The sequence below is a fragment of the Brachycentrus maculatus genome, unplaced genomic scaffold (genome assembly GCF_059751285.1).
Source record: "Brachycentrus maculatus isolate JH-2025_06_01 unplaced genomic scaffold, ASM5975128v1 h1tg000172l, whole genome shotgun sequence".
NCBI classification, from domain to species: Eukaryota; Metazoa; Arthropoda; class Insecta; order Trichoptera; family Brachycentridae; genus Brachycentrus; species Brachycentrus maculatus.
In genome coordinates, this window is record NW_028280925.1 from 912,052 (window position 1) to 937,004 (window position 24,953).

General features: G+C 32.9%; 2 protein-coding genes across 2 annotated transcripts in view; both read right to left on the reverse strand.

Annotated features, from left to right (window-relative positions):
* Positions 1 to 16,481, reverse strand: part of LOC148308264 (plasmolipin-like) — a 55,595-nt gene extending 39,114 nt beyond the window's left edge. Inside the window, exon 1 of the mRNA XM_088262048.1 lies at positions 16,141 to 16,481. Coding sequence (XP_088118174.1) covers positions 16,141 to 16,284 — 144 coding nt within the window. The 5' untranslated portion in view covers positions 16,285 to 16,481. The remainder of the gene's footprint in view (positions 1 to 16,140) is intronic.
* Positions 16,482 to 20,971: 4,490 nt separating this feature from the next.
* Positions 20,972 to 23,927, reverse strand: LOC148308265 (uncharacterized). The gene is made up of 2 exons (XM_088262021.1): positions 23,894 to 23,927; positions 20,972 to 23,678 (listed from the first exon to the last, which is right to left on the reverse strand). The coding sequence occupies exon 2, from the start codon at positions 23,670 to 23,672 to the stop codon at positions 21,429 to 21,431; it is 2,244 nt and encodes a 747-aa protein (XP_088118147.1). The 5' UTR covers positions 23,673 to 23,678; positions 23,894 to 23,927; the 3' UTR covers positions 20,972 to 21,428.
* Between the last annotated feature and the right edge of the window lie 1,026 nt (positions 23,928 to 24,953).

Consider the following 24,953-nt stretch of genomic DNA (forward strand, 5'->3'; position numbering starts at 1 on the left):
TCATGGCTCCAGAATATACGAGATTGGACGGGGATCAGGAACGTCGAGGCGCTGTTTAGAGCTGCCCATGACAAGGACAATTACTCTCGAATAAGTGATAGTCGACAACAGGGGGACTTGAAATTACACGCGCAGAATAATTTTTTTTCCAAATTTCATTTTAATATATTGTCTTGACGCCATTGATGCCTCCCTAGGCGTAGGCATTACCCATATACTATAGTATGATAAATCTTAATTTATATGAAGCAGTGACAACTGCGGCTCGCTTTTTAAACGGTCAAGAAATACACGAAAAAATCAGCCATAAAACTGTTTATTTTATTTTATTCATGACATCGTGACAAGCAGCTTTTCTTTCCTCCACTTATCTCAATTCAAATGCTGTGTGTATTTTTTTTAAAGGCAAAGTCATGAATGTATAATATCATGAATAGCTACGAATATCGTACGCTTAAAAATTCGAGAGAGCTTTTAAATTCTCGTCACGGTTAATGTAGGTCAATTTCTTCGTATTAGATCGTGTACTTTGGAATCGGATATGATTACAGGTATTCTGAATATAATTTCGATGCGGTCGATCGTTTTTTTTATTTAAAAATATAAATAGTCTATTATCGCTGGGAGTTCAATGGCCGAGAAGTGCAGAGAAGACAGTTGCGCGGGATCTTGTTCTCGTGTTACCGTTGGTTCTCATACTTTTCTCTAATATGGTCGCGACGTTGACCGATACTTTCGTGTCGCCTAGAGCCTGGAGCTGTAACATGACTACAACCGGGAACCGAGTAACCCACACGGTATTGAGCTTATAGGAACTATGCGACTTACATAGTACAAGAATTCACCCACAGACAACTTCAAGAACCTATTGCACATCTGCAGGTGACATAATTTTATTTACATTTTGAGTGTGTCCAAATACTTGTTTCACAAAATCTGGATTATCTCCAATTACAGGAGTTATTTTCATATTATTTTTTGACATCTCATCAAAGATGAAGAAGAATATGGAAGTCTGGGCATTTACGGGGCTGACGACCGTCATAGGCTGGTTTAAGTGATCACTTTACACACGTGTGACATTCACCAATTCTACCCATTATTGACAACCACACTACTCAAATTCTTGGAAGTTCTATATATATATATATGAACCAATTTAGAAACCTTGTCTTGAATCACTAGAACTTCACTAGAGACATCTATTGGTGAGATGTACCAACAATGTGATGTGTTCAAGAACCTATTGCACATGTGCAGGTGACATAATTTTATTTTACTTCTAATCTTACCAACAATGATAAGCTTCGGAAAATTATGTCTCAACTATGTTTAAAAATCCAATGTACGATAAATCGCAACTTAATTTTCCTTCAAGTTTCCGATCAAGTACGCCAAATACTTAAAAGTGGTCAGGTTAGGAGTCGAAACAATCGGCGGGTATGTATGAGGAGATGCATGAACGTGGAAGAGGCGAAGAATGTTTGCAAGGACAGAGTGGTGTGGCGTTCTATTCTCTCTGCCTACCCCTGCGGGGAAGCGGCGTGATAGTTGTTTTTTTTTGTATTTCTATCACATAAGCATTGAAAGTGTCGTGATTAGAAAACGAATATTGTTTCTTCTGAAGACTTTCTAGATTTTTTAAGATTAAAAATCAACCCTTTTTTCGAATGAGGGGGATAAAATAACCATATTTTGGAATGTGATCTTTATTTACATGATATTTGCAAAAACATGGTAAAATATTATTTAAGTATTCATTATATTGAAATACATGTTACAATATTTGTTTGCTTAATGAACGTTCCCAGCGAATTTGCTTATAAACGAATGTAACGAAGCTATATATATATATATATATATATATATATATATATATATATATATATATATATATATATATATATATATATATATATATATATATATATATATATATATATATATATATATATATATATATATATATATATATATATATATATATATATATATATATATATATATATATATATATATATATATATATATATATATATATATATATATATATATATATATATATATATATATATATATATATATATATATATATATATATATATATATATATATATATATATATATATATATATATATATATATATATATATATATATATATATATATATATATATATATATATATATATATATATATATATATATATATATATATATATATATATATATATATATATATATATATATATATATATATATATATATATATATATATATATATATATATATATATATATATATATATATATATATATATATATATATATATATATATATATATATATATATATATATATATATATATATATATATATATATATATATATATATATATATATATATATATATATATATATATATATATATATATATATATATATATATATATATATATATATATATATATATATATATATATATATATATATATATATATATATATATATATATATATATATATATATATATATATATATATATATATATATATATATATATATATATATATATATATATATATATATATATATATATATATATATATATATATATATATATATATATATATATATATATATATATATATATATATATATATATATATATATATATATATATATATATATATATATATATATATATATATATATATATATATATATATATATATATATATATATATATATATATATATATATATATATATATATATATATATATATATATATATATATATATATATATATATATATATATATATATATATATATATATATATATATATATATATATATATATATATATATATATATATATATATATATATATATATATATAAATATATATATATATATATATATATATATATATATATATATATATATATATATATATATATATATATATATATATATTAAGGATATAATATAACTGGCAAAGGAAGGATGAAAGCAGAGTGAACGCTGTTGAAATGCGCTCCCTCAGGCGAATGTGTGGAAAATCATTGTATGACAGAATTAAAAATGACGATATAAGAAAGGAATGTAAGGCTGAACGAGGAATAATTGAAAAGATTAGGAAGAGTTTTTTTGCGGTGGTATGGACATGTGGAACGAATGGATAACGAGAGAATGACTAAGAAAATATACGTGGCGAATGTGAGAGGGAAAACAGAACGTGGACGACCGAAAAAGACTTGGCACGATCAGATCAATCAGAACCTAAAATCTGGCGGTGTCAAAAGTCTGCGTAATCGGAGGGCATGTATGACTAGATGTATGGATGTGAAGGAGGCGAGGAGTGTTTGTCAGGACAGAAGAGTGTGGCGTTCCATTCTCTCTGCCTACCCCTGTGGGGAAACGGCGTGATGGTAGTAGTAGTAGTAGTATATAACTATATAGGATCAAACTTAAATATTAAGTCATGCGTATATTACTGGATATACAAGCAAAGCATTTTAGCAAAAAAATCCTTATGAATCAAAAACTGCGAAGTATATTACAATAGAAACCTCGGAAAAGATCAAAGATGCCTAGAAAACAGGACTCCACACCAGAATCAATAGTGAACAGAGCGATTTATGTTAATTATATTATTTATAAGTAAAAATTTTTAAAAAAAATTAACTGTTTGCATTTGCAATTCAACATGGTTCGATAGACAGTAGTTCGTGAGCCGAATGCGACTCGTTAGCTACTCTTAGACTTCAGTTTCACCTTTATTTCTCTATTAACCCAAGAAAACTAAACTATCGTAAAAATTAAGACTGCAAAATGACGATTCCTGGAAAAAACAATATTCACTTCATTCCGCGCCCCCCCGCCCTTTTACAATACCTTCCTAATGTACACTTTTTTCACTATTAAGTGATCTCATAAACCCAAAGAATGTTACTATTAATTTTAAAATAATAATAAAATAATGAATAAAATAAGTTTTTGGTTAGCGTATAAAGGGGCTACTTGAACTTTGATGTGTTACTTGAGCCCAGCACAAAAAAATATTTAAATCTGTATTTGGTCTACAATAATGAACGTATCGACATGATTCATTGTTTCCCTGACAGTGACACTTATTGTCACGATATGTTCATTATTGTAGACCAAATACAGATTTAAATCTCTTTTTTGTACTGGGCTCAAGTAGCACATCAAAGTTCAAGTAGCTCCGTTCTACGGTATGTTATTTATTCCCGTTGTATTTGTGTGTCGTATTTTTTACGAATATTTAGTAACAACGTCACTCGTAGGGTAGTTTGGTAATCAAGGGTTAATACGTAGCCACATTAGGTTCTTTTTACAAGAAAGTCTGCCGACCCCTGTACCAGAGCAAAGAATTATGTTAAATACATACTAAATTTAGTCGCAGATATCATTATCCTTAGGCTGCACACCCACGATGACACGTTAGTATTTGTGTTTTATGTTAACATCTCCACTTCTGCACAAATGTGTTGAATCGGCCTTAAAGTTATGACGCAATCCACCAATCTAGAATCCCAAGTAGCAGGCCGTTACCGTTATACCAATTTACGTCAAATAAATGTTGAAAATCCTTGAGAGAATATGAATTATGAAATGCAAATAATGGCGCTTTATAATGCAGACCATAAAAATATAAATCACCCACACTTTATATATCTTGAAATGATAGAGCTTTGTAACGCCAAAAACAAAATGCTTAAAAAACAAAACATTTTCATTCAAACAGATATATTTTTTTCTTTTTCTTTTCCTAAGTCCTAATTTTACTTTAACCGTAATGAAGTGGCTAAGGAAGTGAAGCATGGAGTTGGCAATAGAAGGAAGAAAGTAGACTTAATGCAGTCGAAATGCGATAACTATTATGAATGTCCGGCAAAACGATGTACAATAGATGTTTGAGTGGTGATATAAAAAAAAGAATTTAGAGCAGATATAAGCATTATCGATAAAATTAAAAAAGGTGTGTTGAGATGGTTTGGAAATGTGGCAGGTACGAATGAGTGAGGAAAAAACGGTAAAAAAAATTATGAGGCGGAAATAGGAACAGAAAAAGACCGATGAAAACATAGCATGATCGAATATTTTAAAGGTACTTTAAAGTGGTCAGGCCAGGAATCGAGGACGAAGAATAATAGGCGTGTATGTATAAGGAGATGCATGAATGTAGAAGAGGCAAATGTTCCAAATGCAGAGTGGTTCGGCGTTCTATTATCTCTGCCTACCTCTGCGATGGAGCGACTTAATGATTAGTTAGTTGGTTCAATTATGAAGTTTACTAATTTGAAAAAATGAAGGCCTTATTCGCTCCATTGTCTTACTGAATACATAACTATTAACATACACATTATTATGTAGTATAAACGTTTGTACAAAGAAAACCTCGGAATTTAATCTTGCATACGCTAACTACTAGCTAACTAGGAAAAACCTTCTAGTTGAAATTTTAAACGTATCGTTAATTAGCTAGTACCTACTCGCAGTTACAAATGTGAGAAATAGATATAAAAAAAAACATTATCAGTACAAAGTATAAATATTCAAGGCGTCACATTAAATTAACAAAGGTACAAAAAGTCCACAGTTTGAAGAAAACGTTCGTACTACGTACTTACTTCAACACGAACACAGACTGAATACAGTTTATTGGGTGAATTGATGCAAAAAAAGGTCAAGTCGTTCATTTATGGATTTTATTTTATTATTCAGTTGCACGCTTAGATAATTCAAGTTTAGATAATACAAAGTCGAAGGTGTTGTCATTCGTTTATTTGCAGATATATTTGGAGGCTAAATATTTGCGATCTCTCAGAAGAATGTGCGACAAAACGATGTATGATAGATGTGCGAATAGTGAAATAAGGAAGGAATACAAAGCTGAGATAAGCATTATCGATAAAATTAAGAAAGGTGTGTTGAGATGGTTTGGACATGTAGAACGAATGAGTGAGGAAAGAAGGGTAAAACAAATTTATGAGGCGAATGTCAGTGGGAAAAGAATCAGAGGAAGACCGAGAAAAACATGGCACGATCAGGTATGCCAAATACTTGAAAGTGGTCAGGTTAGGAGTCGTAACAATCGGCGGGTATGTATGAGGAGATGCATGAACGTGGAAGAGGCGAAGAATGTTTGCAAGGACAGAGTGGTGTGGCGCTCTATTCTCTCTGCCTAACCCTGCGGGGAAGCGGCGTGATGGTTAGTTAGTTATATTATAAATAAGTCAATATGTAGATATAAAGATTCTTTCATTATTTGATTCGGCAGTCACTTTGTTATAATATATTCATCCATTTTCTTGGTAAATACCACTATTCCTTAAAATATATTGTAACACATGTTTCGATGCATTCCGCCTCATTTTCAAACACCGTAAGTGAAACTAAGTGTAATTTTTTTTTGTGTCCTTGAGACGTTGAAGGATGAAGTGGAAATAAGAGCTAATTTTATTTTTTAATATTAATGTATTTATTTTTGGAAATATATCATTAATCTCATGACACTTTACATGTCGCTCACTCCTTTCAACATCGTCATAAGTGTATAAAAAATCTTGATTTTTCAGGAGATCGTTTTTAAAGTTTAAAAATATAGTAAAATCTATTTAAAATAAGTATCAAGCCACTTATTGAACTTTTTACTGTCCAACATATCTTTTTAGGTAAAACCTGAATGTTTTTTTTCCAATTGAAAAATATTTATTATATTTAAAACAATAATTAAAAAATACCTTTTCTTCAAAATGCAAAAACAACACTTTCTGCCCTGTAGCGGGTAAATATTAAGTTAAAAATATGCCGCTTTTGCTGGGATATAGTACATTTTCTGGGCATTCCGAAAACATGCACAACTGAAAATTGTCGATTTTTGATATATAACGTTGAAAGGAGTGAGCGATGTGAGTTTGGTGGAACCATTTATGGTTGGATTCGGAAAGCTTTTATTTAGGAGAGACCCTTTTATTTAGTCCCATTTTATATTTTATTTTAAGTAGAAATAACTAGTCAATAAATTAAACAATATATATTTTTTTTCAAAACCTTTTTTTCGATACCTACTTCGACATGCCTCTCTGGTGACAATGAGCAAAGCGTTGAAATCCCAAGAGACAGTGTTAGTGTTAATGTCACCAACTGGATTTACCGGTCGATCCGCTATGATTAATTATTATTACAATGTAAATTTCCCTACTTTCTCAGTGTCTGCGAAGACGCGCCGTGATGCGTTGAGAGTTGGAATCTAACAGTTATCCAACATGACTGGATGACAATTGCAAAAGTACTACAACAATGAGCAGTTACGATTCAAGATTCATGATTAAATGGTATTGTTTCTCATCATCGTCCGCCATTCATAAAACGCCGTTTTATCTGCATGCAAGCACCAGTAAAAATAAACGACTCCAATACGAATTAAAACTATAAAAACTGTCGTTATATTGTTTTGGTGCATACTACCTTTGTTATACACAGGCTGGTGGTATCACGGTGGAACGGTACAAACTCGCAATAAAGCAGAAAATCCATTTTTATCGAATAATTGTTCCATCGTAATATGTAGCAGGGGAGAAAAAGTTAGGAACTTATCATTTTTGTAATCACGTCAAATTAAGACGAAAATCGTACTTTTTAACGTTTGGGAGTCTTCTTTAAATATTTAATATGCTTAAATCCTTATTGCTTCTATTCTCCGTTTCCCAGATATTTATTAATCCTTCTAATACAGTGGTGATTTCATTAACCCTCGTTCAATTGCGTTATCTATATCCTTTCATATAAATTCTCTCCTATATCCAAAAATCTGAAGCGTAGATCATATTAACTTCGTAAATGTAACGATCAAGTTACCTTTAAACTTTACGCAATGGTACCCAATGCATCATTGGGTGGAGATAGGGGTCAGAGAACAGAATCCTGAAAAGAAAAATACTAGCAAAATGGAAGTAATACCGTTTTTTTAAGTATCAACATCGATCCTATTTTTTTTGCGGTTTTTTCGTGGAATACCTGTATCTCCCGTCAAAGTATCTAATACACTACATACAAAAGTAATTCAAAATATAATACGCATAAAATCGCTTCCGATACGTTACAATCTTATAGATATGTTACTTATTTATCGTAATTGGGAGAAAAATAAAATATTAAATAATCCAGTCCAATCCTCCTGCTTTCACTTCAGGGTTATGTATGATAAAGTAAACGCCGAAAAGGTGAAAGTGGTTAAGATCTTCCAGGAGAAAGCGGATAATTTAACGGGCAAAAATAGCACAGTGCCTTTATCCAAAAGCTTTCAAGTGAAAAATAGCAACGGAGCGCATAAAACATAAAGAGGGGTTTCGTCGCGTCTGCGTGATTATCTAGCAAATTTCAACAAATCCAAATTGATGGACGAATCCCAAATCGCTCACTCCTTTCAAGAACGTCATAAATCAAAAAACTTGATTTTTCAGGAGAACGTTTTTAAAGTTTAAAAATATAATACAATATAATAAAAATAAATATCAAGCCACTTATTGAACTTTTTACTGTGCAACAGATCTTTTAAGCTAAAGCCTGAAGGTTCTTTCACCATTTGAAAAATATTTAGTATATTTCAAAAAATAATTACACAATACCTTTTCTTCAAAATGCAAAAACAACATTTTCTGCCCTGTGGCGGGTAAATATTAAGTAAAAAATATGCCGCTTTTGCTGGGATATAGTACATTTTCTGGGCATTCCGAAAACATGCACAACTGAATATTGACGATTTTTGATTTATGACGTTCTTGAAAGGAGTGAGCGAAATATCAAATAAAATATTATGATTTGAATATCATAATGACAACGAAAATGGTTTAAAAACGACATGATGCATCCTTGTCTCATTCTCTTTGTGATATGCTACAGTTCTTCGACACTTGTTATTGTCCAGACAGAAAATATGCACACTCGAGTAAACTCGACATCAATCATCATAATCTCAAATAAACTTTCCCAAAAACTAGTATATCAATGACGAATTGAAATTTAAAATTAATAATAACGCTTTCTTTTAACGTATAAATATAACCGTAGCGATTATCCGCATTTATACCCATATATAAAAATTCCATTATTATTTGACCGTATAACGAGAAGTCCATATAAAAAAAGAGTTTAGGCTGATTTTCACCATCACGCAGATAAAACTATCATTAATAGAGTCATTGCCGTCACTCTGTATCCCGTGTGCTTAAATTCAATGTAAACGCAGCCCAGTAGCATTAAGATTAGTGACATGGCAAACGATAAAAGTATAAAAATGATACGCACTTTCTCTGCGCTTTGGTTCATTCAGAAAACGTCAGTGTACTGGTTATTTTTGTTTTTAGTTTAATAAGGCGTTTATTCAACTTTTTTTTCCTATTTTTGACCAATATTAGATGAAAATGTATCGTTTTTATTACAACTTATGCTAACTGCGAAAACATGTTAAGTTTCATTAAAATAAACTGTTAAGTTTCACTAAAATAAATAATCCGGTACGCATTTAATTTCTGATTACCGACTCCGGGTTTGACATTTAAAGTTCAAGATTTTCTAATAATAAACACAATTATGTAGATTCTCGAGAAAGATAGATGTTTCCAAATACAGGCTGGAAATTCGGTACTCGATGGCGTAAGGGATTGTACATCGGTCCAAGTCATAAAGTAATATTTGATAAAAATCGCGGACAGGAATTTTAAAATCTAAGCGGCAAATATAAAATCAACAACATAAAAACAACTGGTCTAAGAGATAAAATCATCAGTATAGGTTTAAAGAAATATTGTACGAAAATACCATATTTTGTGCAATCTACTTATAAATATGTTTGAAATATTGTGAGAAAAAAATATATCAGCTTGAAAATTTTCATCGTGTTTAATCCCCTTATATTTTATACAACTCTTCTTCGTTTTCAAACCTTAATTCGCGCCAAATGGTGCATAGAGCACCGTATCAGATCGATGCAGTGATAGCATGATCATTAATTACTCCAAGGCAGTTCTGCGAACAAGGTACCAGTCTAGGCCAGTATTAAATGAATGACTAAGTGAATAAATTATATAATTACAATGTAACTTTGTTTTAAAATCACTATAAATAGTGATTTTAAAACAATGTAAATGCTTTAAATATAAATTATAGATAAATAAATTCAATCGTATTCTTGGGACTCGAATATATGACCTCGTGTATTGTAGCTAAAGGCGTTAGTCAATGTACTTCGTAGTATACAAATTTTTAATCCGATAATATAAATACATCAATCATGCCTTTAGCGCAACGGTCGGGGAACTTTTATGACTATTACCCCAAAATATTTTTGCGTAAGTCGATATTATCCCCTCTCTCCATTTTGAAATGAAGACAATCAATGTATAGTTAAAATAATACTTATTTATTGAATTAATTTACACGAAAAATAAAAAAAAGTTACATGAAAATAATGTATGTAATAGACAAACAAAATAAAATTCTCAAATTGGATCAAACGAAAATTAAGGTCTTCAGGTTTCCTTTTCAGTTTTTGGAGAAATGATGTTGCTTCATGTTTGATACAATTACTTCAAAATTTTTGAGTTTTTGATGTAAGAGCAATTTGAAGTCTTCAGCATTTAATCGATTTCTGAATTTTAAATTTGTAAAAATACTAACACGTTTATGAAAAAGCGAACTATTGTAGAAAAAAATTCCTTTTACCCCAAAAATTCATTTTTACCCCAATTGGGGTAATTTACCCCGGTTCCCCGACCGCTGCTTTAGCGAGATAGCGAGTGTTTTACCTAGAATTTTCACTCGTGAATTAGATACAATTATAGTAACTTTAAACATATAAAATAAATCCACACACATAGATTAGATTAGATTAAGCCATACATAGATTAGATTTCAAGTCACTTGGACGTTAGGTAATTCGAAATTCTACTTTGGAACTGTCGAATACATATAACCCCGTGATCTTTTCTTGGAAGAAAGTGCTAATAAATTTTGTTAGCGTTATTTTTAACACTCGATTCATTCCGTGTTTGACCTTTTAACTGCCCTCGGGGGGGGGGGGAGGTTTTCATGTGCAAATCAGTTTATTTCTCCGAGAATCTGCCACCCCCGTGTGGTGTGATTGGTCCGGTTTCCAAGTAACGGCCACCACAGCAGAACCATTACATCGGTCGCGTCATAGTCGAATGTTGCCTCACGGCTACTCAGGGATTAAGGCGGGTTTACATTGAGACAGTTACTGACGCCAGTACTGGCGCCGAGAAATGACTTATACTGTTTACATATCTGTTGAAGTTTTTATTTTACGGTGCCCACACGCTATTAAAGTCAGTGAGGAAAAATAACTTCAGGGAAACGGTAGATTTGGATACAGATTTTTAACACTCTCCTTATCATTCATCGTTTACTTTGTGTAACAATTTTAACTTCGGGTTTTTAACTTCAAATTGGATGTCTCACAAATCAAATTGGATGTTTAATAAACCAAGTTGGACGTTTTACAGAATAATTTAGAAGTTATATTGTATTTTATAATAAAAGTTAGATTTTTAAAAAATATATTAATATATGGTACGTATTAGTTATTACTACACACATATACCGTCAATGTGAAAACCTGCAGGCATCCTTTATTCAAGTAATAAATACAGTATGACGTCCAATTCGTTTTGCAAAACGTCCAATTTGGTTTTTAAAATGTCCAATTTGAAGTGTAAAGCTGTATCGAACTATTTCAAACCAAGTAAGCACTGGCTTGTCAGTTACTGGCTCAATGTGAATCTGGCCTTACGAATTATTAGAATATTTCGCTAATAGTTGTGAAAGTTACGAATATAAAATGATTATAATAATATTATTATAATACAAGAATGCCCATCACGAAGTAAGATAAATGAATGTGGAAAGGAAAATTCGCTACACATTCTAGTGCGTTCCATGCTCAGGAAAAGTATGAATTTAGTGCAGACACAAACATAATAGGTACATGCAATACTTTTTGTTAAAATTTTAACAAAAATGTTAGTAATTTTAGTATATAAGTAACCACTCACGAGGTTTTAGTCCACCGGTTTCGAGGCGTACCCGTCTCTTCGTCAGGATATTCACTACATCAGCATGCGAACAACACATCACTATCATAGAACTATTCACACACTTACAACTACACAAAAGTGTGTGATTAGTACTATGGTAGTGATGTGCAGTATTGTTTGCATGCTGCAGTTGTGATTGTCCTGATGAAGAGACGGTACGCCTGGAAACCAGTAGACAAAAATCTCGGTGAGTGGTTATATACCAACATTTTTGTAAAAAATATTATAAAAAAAGTAAAAATGACTAACCACAAAGTAGATACTTTAAATATTGAAATTTATATATTTTTTACCTTTATGGCAGCGCCATCTGTTGAGAGCTTAAAAGCAACACGGGCAATACTAAGCTTCGCTCATGGTGGACCGCATGCTTCTGCTAATAAATTACATTCCAACAAGCTTTGTGAAATTACACATATTCGAATCGATCACTTTATATTTTCTTTCTTTTCCATTTTGCTAGTCTGACACACAGAATTGTTTAATACATTATACAGCTAGTAATTAATTAAAATTGATGTGTTAGCAGATATCTTCAACATATGAAAAACGTCTGCGGTTTTTATTGACACGTGTCAAACATTTACACATAATATTATGCTAACTGCCGCTCACCGTATTTTAGTTTCTTGAAGTTGGTAATCCCAACTTTTTATAGCTTCTAAATATAAATGACCCTAGAAATATTTCATTCAAGTCGCCGTACTCCGGAGATAACAATCCTACAATCACGGACACGCGAGGTCTTAGTTATTAAGGGTATACTCTCAAATAAACCATTCAGTACGCGACCGACTGCGCAAGAAACCAGTCACTTAAGAAAACGTGTTTGCGCATAATTAAAAAAAACATTTATTTATAATGGAATTTGACTTTTTTAGAATATAAATTGAAAAAATGTTTTTTTTTTAAACTACTTTCAAAATCTCTTTTCTTTTCAAAACCATATATTTATTTCAAAGCAAAATTATTTTTCCAATACAAAAAAGATGTTTGATGCAACAAAAAAATACGTGAAATGTTACCTGGGTTTAAAAAAAATTAAGTTGCGGGCTATCGATTATCCCGCCGTAAACACTTGACGGCCAAGTTTTCCCAGTCTTCCCCTGCTCCCATTCCCTACTACTACTTCCCAAATATACGAAATCATCTACCTGTTCCAAAATTTCCCTATTTACTACCATTTTACACCCAGATCAACATCAGATTCGAAAACCATGACTTAGGAATTGTCAACATTAATCAGCAAACCACTTTCCTTTCACACATTGCTCCTGCAGATCTTCTCTACTATCAGCAAGATTGATATCAATTCAATTTTTAAATTCAAATCCTTATCCGCACCCCAATGGTGCATAGGGCACTGCATTATACAAACACTGTTATCTTGATCGTTAACACACGAAGGAAAGGTGATGAGCCCTCCGCTTCAGGTACCAGTCCAGGGTGATAATATTAGAGTGAAAAAAATCACTTATATTCATTTAACCCCCCCCCCCCTGGGAATCGAACCCGGGACCTCTAGAACGGTAGCCGAGCGTGCTGACCATTACACCACGGAGGCGGACGAAAATATTGATACCACAGAATTTAAATATAACCCGGATTTGACGGTAATTTTGTTGCGGTCTAATGATTACTGGGCCTTAAGATCTGTCAACATTCATCAGGAAATCACTTTCCTTGCATACATTACACACTTGACGTACCTAACATCATGTTTTTTCTTCAACTTGACCCCTAAGGAGGAAACGATTATTGTAAAAAGCTGTGCGTATCGTTAATTTGATTTTGAGTCGGTCCACCAAACCGCTAGATTTAAGTATTATATTATGACACCCGCGATTATATTTGGATGGAGCCATTGTTATTTGCGTTCCTCGCCGGGAAGACGGCTGCGCCTGTATTTCAGTAAAATATACTGAATAAAACATGTAAAAGTAAAATATAATATATACTTAACCCTCTCCTACATGGTATCGTACATGATAAAAAGAGTGAAGGACATTGGTACCATAAACCAAGCTAGGACACAAAATGCCGAACCCTCTTCTAGTAGAATGGAAGGCCCGTTGACGACAGTCAACAGTCCGGCTTCTCCTGAGGAGTTTTACGTGTTTTTTTTCTCAGCAATGAGAAGTTCCTCATTGGCCCAAACCAGTTTGTCTTTTTCGTTCCCAACACAGATTAAAATAAAACATATCCTTAACTATAAGAAACGAAGATCCACCAATTGATCTTATAACCCTTGTACATAATGAGCAAGGTAAATAATAAATGCAACTCCCATCTAAAAAAAGGTTCTTCTACAGACATTAAGCCCTTATATGAGGTCTTAAAAATAGTTTGGTTCAAATGCCACCAAATTTAAAAAAAACTTAACTTATATATATATATATATATATATATATATATATATATATATATATATATATATATATATATATATATATATATATATATATATATATATATATATATATATATATATATTTATATATATATATATATATATATATATATATATATATATATATATATATATATATATATATATATATATATATTTATATATACATTGTATACGTAATTAATAATGAAAATATATTATAAACAAATAATATTAGTTATATTTTTCGTGTCACTAACTTCCTGAATACAGATACGAGTAGACAACCTGTTTTAAAATACCAAGTCATAAGAAATAAGCCAAAGTTATCTTTCCGATGGAATCGACGCCCAGGCCAGACATCAGATCGTTAAAAAGGGGATTCCATTTTAATATATGTTATCAATCAGATAACTGCTTCATCAATTGATCCTGCATTCACTTTGTAGATATTAATACATTTTCGATTAAAATTTTACTTAGTAAATACTGTGGTTTTCAACCCCTGCCTTGTTGTGTATAAAACATAATTTTGTCTAGCCAGCCGCGAATTTTTGCCTAGAATTTTCACTCATGAATTACATGAAATTATAGTAACTTTAAACATAAACAGTAAATCCGCACACGATAGGCATAGGATATGAAACTTAAAAAGTTGAAGCCCGAGTAGGGTCATGATAAGCGGTGTTGCATAAGCTGTAGCTAGATTTCAGTCACTTGGACGTTAGGTAGTTCAAAACCTCCCACCAGTCAAATGATGTCATTAACGACGAAACCTGGTCACTGGTCAAATAAAACACATGTGGAAATAACTACATATTAGTTATTTTATTTTACTACATAAAAATCTATTTTTTAGATCAAATAACATAAAAAGTGTTATTTGCAGCATAAAGTTCTTCAGAAATAAGAACAGCCACCTTCAACCACGCCCCCTTGAAACGCCCATGAGAGTACAACTCTCATTTACATTTTTATTTTCTTAAAAACTCGCCCACCTTGTCAAAACTCAAAACCGCCTAAACTTATAACACCAGTAGCAGTTTAAAATGCTAAATTATCAAGTACTTGCCGAAATATGACATACTTGATGCTTATTTCGTATTTCATTATGTAAAAAGAATATGCACAATTTCATCGTGGCGATAAACTGTAAAAACACAAATATCGAATATTCATGATGGAACGTCATTAAAAAAAAATGTAGTCGTAAGTAAATATTCATTACATCTGTTTTTATTACCTACTATTTTACGGTTATTATTCATACAAGCGAAATGATTACCTGCTAAGATATTTTATAATAATAATTATATAGTTTGAAATTCTTTCGCTGGCATCTTCACCTTTATAGACGACCCGCACTTGAATCTATAGCAATAAAGTAATAACCGGTCGAGCTGCGAAACAACGGAGCAACCTCAAAAATCCACCTGAGTAGGAGATTGTATGTTTCTTATACCTCGTATGTGGTATCGATAATACTACAGGTGTCCTTGGTTCTTTCAAATATTACCTACTCGCTAGTGCCTACGCATAAAAAATACAAGAAAAACTTTCTCTTTGACATGCAAGAAAAATAATAGTGGCGCTCATTTCAAACTTACCAGTTCGACCAACTTCAAAATACCGGGAACGGTTTTAAAATAGTCGATATTTAATCGCAACCAGCTGAGGGGTTGCTCCGGCTCCGTCGCCTTATTTCCAGCTTGATTATTGTCAATCGTCACAACCGTTTCAGGCGCCATCATAATGTATTTACACGAATCACTTCTTTACACAGTAAAAAATATCTCACCAACACACACCACAATAATCCTTACTTGTGCCGCGAACGCAGGGCTTTGATTTATTTTATGTTTATGCGTGCGAGTGCAAACGGAGAGGTAGGTACTCGAAGTGTTCTGTTCACTGACCGACCGCAACGCCAGTCCACCGGTTGAAGAGTGAGGCGCGAATAGCGGCAATCGGCGATACCGGCCCGGAGCGGAGTAGCCTCCCTCCCACTTCCAATCTCAATAATCAGAATTCAGCGATCAACTAACGTTGATTGTCGAGCAAAGGTTTTATTTCAATAACGCGTATTCACTCCGATCGCGAACAAGTAGCGTTCCAGTACTACAACTAGTGGACACCTTTGAATATGGAACGGTTCGCGCTCCGTCTAAAGCGATTTAATTCGATCTGCTCCGACCTACAAAGTTTTAGCGTTTTGAAAATTGCTATTTTGTTAGCATTTCGTGAATGTTCGCGACATATTGAACGTTTAAGTAGATACCTAGCATTATGTTCATGAATATCATAATATCTATGAATATCATAAAATAATATTTTTTTATAATTTATACGCTCTCCATTTCGTAAAATCCTACTTCAACGGCTCTCATGATATCCGTATTACTTATATTGTAACATTGTTACATACCATCAAAGAGAATGGAATCGGTAGTTGTCACGGCGCGAATCACATATAAACAGACGAGTTATAAACTAATACTTGTAGCTCTTACACAAACGCGCTTTCGATTAGAAAGACAAATACCATCGCATAGGATCAACCGTATAAAAAACAAAGGCAATGCGCGTGCAACTAATTTAAAAAAAATAGTACCACGAGTATAATCTTTGGAACCACGTGTTTTATCCTAATCATCCATCATTTTATAATTCATCTATTACCGTGAATATCATAATTTTGGGAATAATCGGATTTCACTAATCCTTTTTTTAAATCCTTTATGTTAAAATTACTAGTATTTAACCAGGCGGGCCTATGTCTAGGGTACAGGAAGTCGCGCCTGCGAGGGCAACGCAACATAAAAAAATGGTCGCATCCTCCCTGTTAGCATTGGCAGATTTTTTTTGGTTTTTAAAATATAAACAAAACAGACTAAAAAAACCCTGAGACTGTTGTAACCGTATATCATTCAAAAATCAAATTTAATCCGTTATATCCCTTTTTTAATCTCACATAAAAATTAGAACAAAAGGTATTCTAGGTATCGCTTCTTATGTTGCTGATAAATAATATTATAAACGTAACAATAATCTAACTAGATTATTTATCTATTTAGATTTTCATAGTTATATAAAATATTCAGTATTTTATTAGGTTTGGTACCTCTGCTTTCTGCATTAACGCCAGTATATCCAGTTCTTCATTGAGTTCTTGTAGGAAGAACTGTTACTGCTGGTCACTGCCGAGTTATCGTTCCCGTTTGTGTTCGAGCTGCACTGCGCGCAGTGCAAGTACTTTTCTACTTCCTTCTAACTGTCCTGCCTAGCATAACAATATATTAGGCTTCCTAACTTTGAACTTTTAAATTTAGACACAGTAGATAAAATATTTATTGCTCTAACTAGAATAAAACAAATTGTCTCACTTACTAGATTATTATTGGTATTATCGTTTTTTATGTATCCACGTGTATGAGTATGTTATCATATGTAGGAATATAATGATACACATGTGTAGGGTTATTTTTGTAAACTTTCAGATTCAGTAAATCTTTTTTGTTTTGTTGATGTTGTTTATTTTGTACTACACATTGCTATGGCTCAGTCTGGTCAAATGAAACAAAAAAGAAAGAGAAAGTACAGATGTCTGCCTTTCCAGAACAAGTTGAAAGACACCTCTTCGGTGAGAATATACCAACTTCCCTACGTGAATAGGTTCATCACTACGATATCGGAGCGTTTTTATGGCAGTCTAGCCGCAGTAAACTTACGAGCTTCACTCATTCCGTCGATACAAAAGACCGAGAGAGATACTCCTTCCCTTAAACATCCCGCAGTACTCTCCGAATTTATAACCTATTCAAAAGTTTATCCTACCCATTCATTACTCCATCCTAGTAAGCTTGTTTAACCCGATGAAAGAGCAGGGGGTCACTTTGACCCAGTACTCTATGAGCCATTCGATTTAAGCCAAGACATTATCAGCTTTGGATCTTATGGAAGCTAGTGCCCCGTCACTTACTAAAAAGGAACAGGAATGAATGAAATATGAGCATATTATTCCCTCCTTACTTGAAAGTTACTCCAAAGTGAACCTACAGAAGGTTAGGTCCTACTTAAACTATACACTTGACTTATTTATTGTTTTGGCATTCATTTTGTGGTAAGACATGATCCACAAAATGCCTCCAGGGTTTCTGTCAGCTGCCGGTTCTTTTGTATCCTCCCAAATCCCATGGCTCAGACGAGAACTGCTGATGAATGATCGGCAGTGGACAACCTAAAAAATGAAAACCTGATCCCTTTTAGAGTTACCTGACATCCAAGTTATTCTGAAATCTAGCTACGGCTTATGCAACAACTTATAACCTTCCTACCTCGGCCCCAACTTCTTATGTTTTGTAGCCTATTCCTACTTGTGAGTGGGTTTCTTTATGTTTGAGTTACTATAGTTGAATGAAAATTCTAGACAAAAATATCTGCTACCTGTTACCTCGCTACCAAAAAAAACATGCTCAGTTAAAGCTCCCAGATGGAGTACATCGCCTAGCCAACTGATTAGGCTTTTCTTGGTGATAGTTGTGACCATGGATTACTACTACATCCATGGTCTTATTCACTCGTTCCTCGCCAACTCAGATCACCGTCTGCCTTTAATCCATCAGTTCTTGGCCCTTAAAAGGTGCCATATTTGATAATTTTTGATAAACATTCCTATGCCCAATTAAAAAATTTCATTGTTAGTGTGGATAATGTTGTTGAGTATTTATTGATCTGTCTAATGATATTTTAGCATCTCAGCCCATGAGACTCCTCAGGTTGAGATGGGCTTGACATTTAAAGAAAATGCCAAACACACGCATCCTTAAAAGGATTATGACTAGACAACCAGGTGAAAGGGGCAGGACGAAGTGAGAAAGGATGCAATGCACCTTCTACAGGTGGCAGGCTGGATGTCCAGGACAGGCGGGGTTGGAGGCGAATGTTGCGGAAGACCAAGGCTTAATATGGGGTGTAGCACCATTGAAGAAGCCTAGTGATATTTTTACAAAAAGCATAGGTAAATAATTTAAAAAAAAATATTCTAATTATTTTTATTAAAAATAATACACTATGTACATGTACAGCTTACATTTAAATTATTTTCTATATTATAAAAATGTATGTTAATTTAATTAATTACAAGAATTTTGAACATAGTTGTTACTTTTATTGCTATCAACTAAAGTTTATAATCATAGTTTGTGATGCATTACGTATCTAATAATAAAATGTGAGGAGAAAGAAATTACATACATTCACGTAAAACTGTTTCAACAAAATTGGTGGGAAGAATGTCCTTTATTGATCCTATATGTATCATTTAGATGGCGATAAATATAAATAATATTACATATTACCATAAAAAAAAATTATCATAGCAAATACCTCTATTATATTATTAAACTAAGTCTTATAATATTATTAATCTGCTCAAAAGAACCAAGTGTATCATAATGTTATATTTACATAAACTTTTATTCTCTGATGCATACATCATATTATTAATATTTTATATTAACATAATCTGTATTACAAAACTATAGTATAAAATATTTTTAATATGAAAAATATTGTTAATAATTATAATATCTACCAAATATTGTAGCTATATTTTTCCATACAAATTAATATAGTATATAAATATATTTAAGTATCTATTTTTTGTTGTTGTTTAAATTTTTATTGTTAAAATCAAATAATCCCTTTTACCAACCATTCAACTATCTACAAAATATAAAATTATTATATTGACACGAAATACAATATATCAATAAAATACTTGTGGATAATTTTTTTAAGTGTTCACATGGAATCTTTAACTGCCTACAGAACATCTTCAGTATGGTAACCTGTATTAATAAATTGTTATGTAAATATCAGTGTAACAATTATGACAGGGTGAATCACATCATAATTATGAGTAACAATTCGTAAATACTAGTTAACATTGTAAGCATGCCTTTTTAAATGATACAGGTTGTTAAAGTTATAGAGTAGGCCATTGAAGAAACCAAAAAGTATTCCAATATTTTTATGGAAACATTTGATGGGCGAGACATAAACCGCTTGTGCACTACATGTTTTACCGTCCGGCAGTCCGGTTTTGAAAAATAAAAGCGACAACAGTTTAGCGCGATCGAATTTACGCGCAACGTGTTCACGCACCGATCAAGAGCACCGATCCGAAGAAAGATGGACAAAAGCACAAGCTAATCCAAGCCAATCATCGTTTTAACATGCTAACAGCTAAGTGCCGTCCGGTAAAATTCCGCGTAGTGCACAAACGCCCATACTTTGTTACTGATACTCTACTATTGGTAAGCAATCAGAAAATATTGTGACCATCCTAACATGTTTTTTTTTTCCTAATATTAGTGAGAAAACTAATCAAGTTTAATAAATAACTAATTTCTTGAATGACTGAAAGGAAAGAGAAAGTGCTAAATTAAATTTATTTTCTTGAATATAGCGAAAAAGGTTGCATGGATTTTAAGCACATGAAGTACAGAATGAGTAATTTACCAGAAAAATCACAGTTCATTCGATAAGCTCTGATTGATCAGTCAGATGATTTATTATCAGTCCCAACAATATCATAACATTGTCACTGTCATTGTTGCGACTGTCACATCTGCAGAATGAGGGTATATAATTTCAATTTAAAATTTGGTATTTCAAAGATACCAGCGTTTCTTCTTCGTAATGATTTTCAATGAATAGAATCATAAAAACAGTAATCTTGAAAATTGTTGCTTATTTGCAAATGAGTAGTTTTGAAAACTCAAATTGATTCGTGTCAATAAATGGTTTCGGAATTAATTTACAAACAACAACAAATAAATTTGCATTCATTACATAAATTAAAACTATAACTGTCCAATTTAAAATGCATGAATTAAATAGTAGAAATATTCTTCTTAGTGACACCATTTCTGCAACTGTTAACCTTAGCAGCAAATCTCAAGGAATTTACAGTTTCCTGGTAGCACTCGTCCAACTGAGCAACATTGACCAACATAAGGGTTTTAGAATTACCTCCCAAGCTCGGCATCAAGAGATAAGTCAATTTGGAGTTTCTATAGGGAATGTGGCTCTGTTTCGATTGTAAAGCCAAAATCACTTTAGAAAGCTCCGACAGAGATTTATTAATGGACTTTGTCTCATCCATCCGTTGAGAAGTCTTGGCACTTTCCGAACCTGCCAAGTCCACCAGATTCAGATTACTCGTGTACCTTTCTTTTCTCTGTTCGTGGTGAGCCGAAATTTTTATCTTGGAAACAGAATGGGACCTCGAGCTTCTGTCATTGCACATAGTAGCGGCAGTTTGCCTGTTCTTCTGGGACGTCGTTAAAAGTTTCATGAGTTCGGAAAAATTATTAACTGTCTCTTCTTTTAAATTAGTTACATAAACGTCAGACCCTTTGCTGTCCAACATTTTTATGCAATGCTCTTCCTGTTCTTTATTGGGATTCAATAAGTCGTAGATATTTTCATTATATATTTCCAAAAATGACGCTTGAATTGTGAATTCCCAGCCGAGTTTTTTCAAGTCGGGCAAGCTCGTGAAGATCATTTCAATGGCTCTCGGAATGATCCCTACATTCTCCGTCCCGCTGAACCCTTCCATGGTGTAAGTTTTACCAGATCCGGTTTGACCGTACGCAAATATGCAAACATTATATCCGTCCAACGCAGACTGGATCAAACTGGAAACCTCGGCGAAGACATCGCTCTGCGGGGCATTGGGAGGAAATATACCATCGAAGGAAAAATTATGCTTCTGTTTCTTCAGCGCTCCGGAAACTCCATTGTAGACGGACTTGTCTATTTCCATCGTGCAAGAATCCAAGACATCCACGTTGAGAAGCTGCTTGGATGTTTCTTCCGACAAACAGGGACGGATTCTGCAGAATACTCTGATATGTCCTTTGAGGTCTTGTATTTCGTTTCGGAGCTTCTTTTGATTTTCATACATAGACTCGATAATCTTTTGTAACTCCGCATTACGTTGTGTTAAATCATCAATTTCTTTGCAATCCTTATTATTCTTCAATTCGAGAAGTTCTTTGCTCCGATTCACACTACTCAAGTCATTAGTAAAACAAATAATTTTGTCATTGCTGTCACTGATTACACCTTGTAAATGTTTGCACTTATCCGATTCTAGATTATAGGCATTTTTGAATTTATCGCACTCCATTGACTTTTCTTCCAATTTGTTTTGAACACGGGATAAGTTTTCGGTAAGCTGAGCAACCTGCTTCTTCAACTCGCCATTCTGGTCCGTAAGTTCAGATATAGTTTTTGAATTATCTTCATTTTTTTGGTCGATAATTATTTGACGAGTCTTCAGGAATGTTAGTTCGCTTGTGTAAGATAGGAGTTTAATTTGGTTCTCTTCGCAGGTGGAACTTAACTGCGCACATTTTTGTACTTCGTTTTCAAAAGAAACCTTCAGTAGATCGTAATCTTTCTGTTTCAGCGATAGTTTGGTGTTAGCATCACCGAGTTCTACAACATTTTTTGTCAATTCTTCTTTGAGCTTGATGATCTCGCTGTCAGACTTTTCAAGTTTATTAGATAACTCCGCTGACTCGGTTTTGATTGATTCATATTTTTTATTGATGGTATCAAATTCAGTTAGAAGGTCTCGATGCTTTAGCGAGAGAGTATCGTATTGCGCGGAGAGAATGGAACTTTGGCAAGTAACGCTATCAAATGAAGATTTTATTGATTCTAACTCTTCGGAGCGATCTTCATATTTCTCCTTTAACTCGGTGTATTCAGATTTCATTACCCTGTGTTTTTCTGCTAAGTCATTGAAGCGAGCTTTATAGTCATATGGCGCTATCTTAGCGGATGAGTTGGAAACCTTAGGGGCAAGTTTAATTTGTTTCTTAGGAGGATGTTGACTCGCAGGAGTGGCATTTCTCTTAAAAGGAGTTTTATACGCTTTATCTTTTGTTTCCAAAACAGACCCGACATTGTTTATTTCGTGTAAAGGTGCTTTCTTCAATTCGATGGGAGGTTTTTTAGAACTAGGACATACAAATTTTGGTATCTCCACTGAAATAGGCGTAGCATTTGACATCGGCAACTTCGACACTGGTGTTACAAAGGATCTTGGTATTTTACTCATTTTTATCTGTAATAAAAAGAGCGCAAGATTATTTTGATGCTACTATAACGTTTTTTTATTTGAAGTTTAGCTTGGCTAATAAGAAATAACTAATGTGATGAACAGAACAGGTATTTACTTTGAATAAATCACTAGGTTAAGTACAAAATAAATACAGTTATACGATTTAAAAATTAAATGCAATAAATAAAAATATATTTCACATAAACCTGAGGGCTTACCTTGTGGATACGACGTTAAAAAATAAAATCCATTACAATAAAACTCCAAGGGTCTAAAATATGTATATTACTTCAATAATTAACCTATTTAAAAGAATGCTTTTAATAACACTTCACTTCAATGAAATAACGTAATCGAATTAAAAATTATTTTCAAAATAAAAAACGCTAGACACTACTCAAATCGGTCGAAATGTCGTATAAAATAATAACGTTAAAAATAATAACAAAATTTCAAATTAACTACCAACTTGCAGAAAAAAAAACATTACTCACGCAGTACCTACTTAGTTTCAATATGTAATTTGGTACCTACCTTATGTGTCTTAGTTATTGACGAAGTAAAGTAAACTAACTAACTAACTAACCATCACGCCGCTTCCCCGCAGGGGTAGCCAGAGAGAATAGAGCGCCACACCACTCTGTCCTTGCAAACATTCTTCGCCTCTTCCACGTTCATGCATCTCCTCATACATACCCGCCAATTGTTACGACTCCTAACCTGACCACTTTCAAGTATTTGGCATACCTGATCGTGCCATGTTTTTCTCGGTCTTCCTCTGCTTCTTTTCCCGCTAACATTCGCCTCATAAATTTGTTTTACCGTTCTTTCCTCACTCATTCGTTCTACATGTCCAAACCATCTCAACACACCTTTCTTAATTTTATCGATAATGCTTATCTCAGCTTTGCATTCTTTCCTTATTTCACTATTCGCACATCTATCATACATCGTTTTGTTACACATTCTTCTGAGAGATCGCATTTCGACTGCATTCAGTCTACTTTCATCCTTCTTTTGCCAACTCCATGTTTCACTTCCATACATTAGAGTTGGAACCAGGACTCCGTTGTGCACTGCCAGTTTAGCTTCCGCTGATAGGTTTTTATTTGCTATAACTGATTTCAGTGCACCGTTCACTTTGTTCCCAGCATTCACTCTCCTTTCTATATCTTTATCAATCTTTCCATCCCTAGAAAACATACTACCCAAATAAACGAAATCATCTACCTGTTCCAGAATCTCTCCGTTTACCAATATTTCACATTCAGATCTGCA